At 41.2% G+C, this 7,500-nt stretch overlaps 2 protein-coding genes across 2 annotated transcripts in view; one reads left to right on the top strand and one right to left on the bottom strand.

Annotated features, from left to right (window-relative positions):
• The window catches only part of LOC137979473 (adenosine receptor A3-like), a 60,495-nt gene that overhangs the window by 38,692 nt on the left and 14,303 nt on the right, over nucleotides 1-7,500 (bottom strand). The gene's annotated exons all lie outside the window — the stretch shown is intronic.
• LOC137979464 (uncharacterized) lies at nucleotides 760-6,961 on the top strand. Its single transcript, XM_068826720.1, has 3 exons — nucleotides 760-767; nucleotides 4,006-4,286; nucleotides 4,456-6,961. Exons 2-3 carry the CDS (start codon nucleotides 4,110-4,112, stop codon nucleotides 6,766-6,768), a joined length of 2,490 nt encoding a protein of 829 aa, XP_068682821.1. The 5' UTR covers nucleotides 760-767; nucleotides 4,006-4,109; the 3' UTR covers nucleotides 6,769-6,961.

The following is a 7,500-nucleotide window of genomic DNA, read 5'->3' on the forward strand; positions in this document are numbered from 1 at the left end:
TTGCCTTCAACAAAACTTAATTGACAACACAATGAGTTGGAGTTATAATTGTGCAGTTTCCTTTTCGATTTCAAATTATTTGGTTCCATCTGCAGGTACCGAAGCAGAACTGAATTACTTAAGACAGAACACAAAGCAACTCCAAATGAAGACTAATCCCAAGTGACCAAAAATAAAATGCTATCTGGTACCTGCAGAAAGACGCAAATTATTATGTTGAGGAAAAAAAAGGGATAACTGTATTTTGCAAAGTGAAACAAACCAAACAAAATGACGGAAAAAGAGATTATGTTATCCAGGAACAAGCCAGTAAAAGGAAAAAAAAAATACTGTTGCTGTTGCGTCTCTACTGTTCATTAGTGCTTTCGCACTTTTGCTATTGCTCTCAGTTATGAGCACCTCAGTCTGTTATAAGCAATTTATTCCTAGTTGAAAACGTGTAACTAAGAGCTACACGCTTTATACTAAGAAATAGTAGTAACTTTTCCTATAAGGATCGCTTAATCAAACTGAAGTTATTGCCGCTTAGGTACTGGCTTGAATATCTTTCCTTAGTTTTCTTTTTTTTATTGTCTTCATGGACATATTAATCTAACTCGTTCATTTAATTTACTATTTTTCGTTTGTTACGACTCAGACGCGTCAAGCGTGCTCAGGGCTGAATTTAAATATTAATAATAATCGTACATCAATTTTTTGGGACTTCTATTTTAACAGCATAGAATTTGTCCTAACTGTCGCCGGGAAGAAGAAGAAGAAGAAGAGAGGTAGGTAACGGAGATCGTTTCCCGTACTTCCCGGTTCCTTTAGTGTTTTCGTTGCATATAGGCACGTATTATGTGCCGAAAATTTATTAGACTGAAATCAATGCTGATAAAACTCAAGTCGAACCAGGGAAGAGCCTTGTCGCCGAGAAATCCGGAAAATCCGCGTTTACCGTGCATGCCGAAAAATGATTGAAATGACATCAATGGCATCAAGGAATGACCGCTGATAATACTCAAGCCGAACCAGGGAAAAGCCTTGTGTCCGGGAAATCCGGAAAATCTGCGTTTTCCGGGCATGCCGAAAAGTTCTTAGAATGAAATCAAATAATAATAATAATAATAATAATAATAATAATAATAATAATAATAATAATAATAATAATAATAATAATGATAATAATAATAATGAATGAAATCAAAGGCATTAAGGAATGACCGCTGATAAAACTCAAGCCGAACCAGGGAAGAAGCTTGTGTTATTCCATGTTAATATATTCTAATATAATATATTACTTCTCTTTTTTTCTGTAAGTATCTATATATATATATATATATAGATACTTACAGAAAAAAAGAGAAGTAATATATTATATTAGAATATATTAAATATTCATATCTCCGGGAAATCCGTGAAATCCGTATTTTCCGTGGTCAAGTAAAAGTTTGTCACAGACAGCAGTCAGTCGTTACTGCAAGTTTAATCATTAAATATTCATATCTCCGGGAAATCCGTGAAATCCGTATTTTCCGTGGTCAAGTAAAAGTTTGTCACAGACAGCAGTCAGTCATTACTGCAAGCTTAATCATTAAATATTCATATCTCCGGGAAATCCGTAAAATCCGTATTTTCCGTAATCACCAAAATTGTTTACCTGTGGTGTGAATAACTTTTTGGCATGCACGGAAAAGACGGATTTCCCGGATTTCCCGGTGAGAAGGCTCTTCTCTGGTTCAGCTTGAGTTCTGTCAACGGTGTTTCCTTAATAACATTGATTTCAGTCCAATGACTTTTTGGCATGCACGGAAAAGGCGGATTTTCCGGATTTCCCGGGCACAAGGCTCTTCCCTGGTTCGGCTTGAGTTTTATCAGCGGTCATTCCTTAATGCCTTTGATTTCATTCATTATTATTATGATTATTATTATTATTATTATTATTATTATTATTATTATTTGATTTCATTCTAAGAACTTTTCGGCAGACACGGAAAAGGCGGATTTTCCGGATTTCCCGGACACAAGGCTCTTCCCTGGTTCGGCTTGAGTTTTATCAGCGGTCATTCCTTAATGCCTTTGATTTCATTATTATTATTATTATTATTATTATGATTATTATTATTATGATTATTATTATTATTATTATTATTATTATTATTTGATTTCATTCTAAGAACTTTTCGGCATGCACGGAAAACACGGATTTTCCGGATTTCCCGGACACAAGCTTCGTCCCTGGTTCGGCTTGAGTTTTATCAGCGGTCATTCCTTAATGCCTTTGATTTCATTATAATAATAATAATAATTATTATTATTATTATTATTATTATTATTATTATTATTGTCATTTGATTTCATTCTAAGAACTTTTCGGCATGCACGGAAAACACGGATTTTCCGGATTTCCCGGACACAAGGCCTTTCACTGGTTCGGCTTGAGTATTATCAACGGTCATTCCTTAATAACATTGATTTCAGTTCAATGACTTTTTGGCATGCACGGAAAAGGCGGATTTTCCGGATTTCCCGGGCACAAGTTTCTTTCCTGGTTCGGCTTGAGTTTTATCAGCAGTCAAGCCTTCATGTTACGATTTTAGTCAAACAGCTTTCGGCGTGCACAGAAAACGCGGATTTTCCAGATTTCCCGGACACGTGGTGCTTCACTGGTTTAGCTTAATTTTTGGGCTCATCCTCGGTGTAAAAATCTGTGAAACTCACAGATGACGTAGCACAAAGGAAAACAAAAGAGCAAAAAAACATCAAACAATAACCTAACCCTACCACGAGCTAACAAAACAAAGAAAGAGTTTCACAGGTTTTTACACCGAGGTAATGAAACCCAATTTTTGCAGCAAAGAAGCAGAAATACACAAGATTTTAGTCAACCAAATTTTCAACATACGCAGAAAAGGACGGTTTTTGCGGACACAGTTACTTGTTAGTGGCTTGTTAGGACGAATAGTGTAACTCATTTTAATTGATGACAGAAATTTTGCTCTTTTGCATCGATGTCGTCTTCGTTGCCAGAGATCTGATAACTTTTCAATATCCAGTAACACGTTGCTAAGATTACAAGCATGTGTCACTCAGCCTGATCTCAGTGACGTGAACAAAGGAGGAAGGATTGCCATAAGCAACATCCTTATTTGCATTCCTGTTAAAATTTAGTCCTAAATCACTGCACAAAATGTGTCAGGTTTCCCGGTTGTTTCTGTGAATTATTGTCAACAAAGAGAGCTATTACCCGTTTACGATAACAGCCTTGATTGCATTGTTTGTGCTTTGGATTTCCTTGATTAGATGGCGAGTTTATCTCGGAAAAGTGTTAAATCGCAAAAACCATGCTGGGTCAACAGGAGTGGCTCGACTGAGTAAACAAGCCAAGCGATCGTATCGATGTTGTGTTTCATTGACTTGATCTGTTATTTCTTTGGGTTTCCCGTGGGAAACACCATCATTGTGTGGGATTGGTAGTCAAACGTACTTAAGGTACAAAAATAGAAACGCCCCTTTTCACACCCATTCGACAGTTACATGATGTGTGACACCTATTTGACGACAAGTTGCAAGTGAACACATGACAAAGAAATAGTAAACTCTCGTGCATCGTTGATCATTATTATCACGGGCAGCGCTTTCAAATTTATTCGTCAACATTTCACTGCTTTGATCCACTATATAAGAGACGCAATCATTTTACAACATCTGAGCTACAGGAGAAAATGCAGCGCACAAGACAACCGTGCCGACAGCTAAATAGTGAAGGGATAAAGAGCGCTGCACTGTGTTATCTCTTACCAGTTATCAGCGGAAGGTGCAGCATCATAAGCGCAAAATGTATTTTTAAAGCAAAAGATAAAGATTTGGGCAGGGCGTGGACTTCTATTTGCAGCAAACGTGATTCATGCGACAATGCTATTTTAGGTCAGTATTTATTGGAATACCTTTGTTTCCGAGGAAATTTGGAGAACATTTTAAGTATCAAAAATGAAATTGAACGCATTTGACTGTGCTGTGTTTCAGGTATCCACAACGCAGCGTTTTTCTTTAGCGCCATTTCGAGCCAAGAGAAGAAACACTGTTGCATCAACGAAGAAACAGACGATGAGAGTAGTTCTGGCGATGACATGCCAAGTTCCATGACGCAACAGTGGCTCGAAGGGAACTTGACAAGTATAAACAAATCACTGTGCCCCGCAATCTCATACTGGGTCGCGTTGACTACAATAAATGGCGCCCCTGCCAGCCCAATTTCGGTTCACAAGGCCCTGCTAAATTGCGGACTGGATGTCACAGCAACCCAGGTAACGAATGTCGTATCTTTCTTTGAGAGCTCTCCTTGAGATGTGTCTAGCAATCCAATGTAAAGCGAGATAAAAAGAAAAGGAACAAGCACAATCACAGTGCTGCAGGTAGCAAAACAAATCGTGAAAATGTTCTGAGACATTGTTCCATTTAATTTGTATTCGACAGGTGCAGTTCCAGGATGGAAAGGAATCTCCAGCCACGGCAGAACTTTACAAAGTGTTCAAAGATCATAAAAATCCTTTCATGCGAGACCTTGTGAGATCATCTTACAAACACTCCTACAGAGACGAGGCCAGGAAGCTGATCGGTGAGGATTGCTTATGCACCCAGGAGTTAGACGATTGTGGCAGTGAAAACGTCGTGCGAGTGACCCTGGTTAATCAGAAGTTTCACGCGTCCTTGCTGAAAGCAATCGAACGTCTGACCGCGGCAAAGCTACAACTGGACAAATTTGGCTTTGAGTCCAACACGGCGACGTCGCAGGCGTCCACCAGCCAGCCACCGTGCGACGACGAAAAGATGCTGTCAAATAAACTCGCAATCCTGGTTAACGATATAGCAATCGCCGTGGGAAAACTTGGCTATGCTACCTACAGAGGAAAAATCTACAAGAAAGATCCCAGATCCACGTTCACGTTTTCATACAAGTGCGAGACAAGGGCTTTCGTAAACACCTTGGCCACCAATGAGCAGTTTAAGTCGCGGATGCTTCCGCAGATGAAGAAAATCATTGACCTGTTGTCAGATCCTTATTGTGAGCTGTTTCGACCACTAACCGTGGATTACGATCTCATCGAAGTGAACAACGGCGCTTGCTGGTCATTGAAAGGAAGGAATTTCGTCGAGGACGCCATCGAAGAACACCAAATAGGCAAGGTATCACCCAGAGCGTTTTGCCCGTACGAGCCAAACCAAATTCCCGACGCAAAATACTTTCGCCAGATTTTGGAAAACAGTCTCACTCCTGACGACGTATGTGGCTTCTGCGAAGAGTTTGTCAAACTCCTAAACTACAATAAGAAAAAACACAAGGACAAGGTGTTGTGTCTAGTCGGAGACGCTAACAGCGGCAAAACAAGCCTGTTTTTCCCGATCCTCAGCCTCGTACATCACGGAAACGTAGCCACGGTTACCAAACAGCGTGCCTTTAATAAATCGATGATTACGCCATTCACCGAGGTCATATTCTTGGACGAGGCTACGGAATCAACCCTAGATATCGACGACTGGAAAACGTTGACACAGGGTGGTTATTCCGCACACGACGTGAAGTATCAGAGGGCAAAATCTTTCATCAACCGCTGTCCCATGTTGATAACTTGTCAGAAAAAGCTCGACTTTGGACCGTCTGATCAACCCGCCATGGACAGAAGGCTCAGCACGTACCAGTTCAAGAGACTGGCGAGCCCCACAAAACGTGCGGCTACTTGGTTGAAAAAGCACCCAATGGAATGCCTGATCTGGGCAACACGAAAAGCCCAAGAGACACAACATCGTGAAACCGACGAGGAGGACCAATCAGAAACAGACGAAGAGCGTTCGTTGTACGAAGACGGTGCCTTAAAGCAGAGCGAGAAAGAAGCACTACAGTCAGTGTCGTTGGAGGAGATAATGACCGAGAACACCGCGCCAGTTCCTGTAGAGGACCAAGACGAGCAAAGCGACTCGGAAGCTTCAGATAGCCAGTCAGATGCCAGTCACGCGGGTGACGTCTTGTACGCCCTTGAGGAACATCTCAGAGGCCTGCAGCCAGATAGCCTTCGTCACAGGCAGGTATTGCACATGCTCCAGGCCGAGAGGGCCAAGAGGCACAGAGCGGAAGAGGACAGAAAGGAGCAGCACAAACGGCGCAAGACCCTACTCATCTCCTCGAATCCCGAAGAACCGTTGCCTAGTGCAGTCACGAGGGAACTGGACCGATATGAGGAGGAGCAAAGGCAAGCCCGAGAGCATAAACGCCGAGAGGCTGCGAGAATAGCATTCGAAAACGCTTGGGTCCGGACGACGGAAATAGAGCTCAAGGAGTGCTATGACAAATTGCGAACGAGCGACGAACCTTCCGTTCGCGCCAACCTTAAGGCCTACATGCGAATGCTGTCCGAAAATCTCAAAGATCATCATATGTCGCTGGGCACGTATGGCACCGCCGAGGCCTTGGCCGAGCGGAAGCGAATATGCACGGCACTCGGCCTGTTGAGTGAGAACAAGCAACACCTCGTCACGAATGTCTGGGAAAGGTTGCCGGTCATCACTTCTGAGGAAGACACAGCTCCCGAGCAAGGTGTTGGCCAAGATCTCCAAGACGAGAACGAAGACGAGGACGAGGAAGCCATATTCATAACTCCCGTCCCAAGTACTCGGGCAGATTGCAGCAGGAAACGGAAGAGACACTCAAACAGTCAGGGCGCGAGCAATGCGGCGTTTAGGACAAACGCGATAACAAAGTACTTTAATAAAAAGAAAAGCGTTAGTCAATAAAGTAGACGTGATATAAATGTCTGAGTAATGATTTCTTTTTTTCGTATTTCGTTCATGTTTGAGAATCTGAAAAGTTCAAAAGTTTTTTCTAAAGTTCATTCAATAAAGTAGACGTGATATTAATGTCTGAGTAACAATTCCTTTTTTTCGTGTTTCGTTCATGTCTGAGAATCGGAAAAGATTACACTTTTTTGCCAGCGTCAAAGTTCAACAATTTTTTCTAAAGTTCATTCAATAAAGTAGACGTGATATATAAATGTCTGAGTAATGATTTCTTTTTTTCGTATTTCGTTCATGTTTGAGAATCTGAAAAGTTCAAAAGTTTTTTCTAAAGTTCATTCAATAAAGTAGACGTGATATAAATGTCTGAGTAATGATTTTTAATGTCTGAGAATCGGAAAACATGACATTTTTTTGCCAGCGTCAAAGTTCATTCAATAAAGTAAACGTGATACATGTACAATTAGTCCAAAATGTTTTTTAAAGTTCATTCATTCTAGAGAAACTTAATTGAATGAACCCTCTTCTTCAAGGAATCGGCCGTCCTTCCCTCTTGAAAAACGTAGTCGGCATCTCTTAAAATAGCTGTCCACTGACCAAAACCGTGCCTATCAATCCCTTGCTTGAGACAATCGTCCTCGTTTGACGTGAATTTTAACATTCGACGATGATTACTCTGCATCACTAGGCGATTTGAGGGCGGGGAAACTTTATTGGGGAGCGCGTTTTCCG

The sequence above is a fragment of the Montipora foliosa genome, chromosome 1 (genome assembly GCF_036669935.1).
Source record: "Montipora foliosa isolate CH-2021 chromosome 1, ASM3666993v2, whole genome shotgun sequence".
Classification (NCBI taxonomy): Eukaryota; Metazoa; Cnidaria; class Anthozoa; order Scleractinia; family Acroporidae; genus Montipora; species Montipora foliosa.

Excerpts from the sequence above, each read along its gene's own strand:
- LOC137979464 (XM_068826720.1), top strand. The coding sequence starts at position 4,110 with ATGCCAAGTTCCATGACGCAACAGTGGCTCGAAGGGAACTTGACAAGT. Across the intron at positions 4,287-4,455 it reads TGGATGTCACAGCAACCCAG|GTGCAGTTCCAGGATGGAAA; the intron begins GTAACGAATGTC and ends TGTATTCGACAG.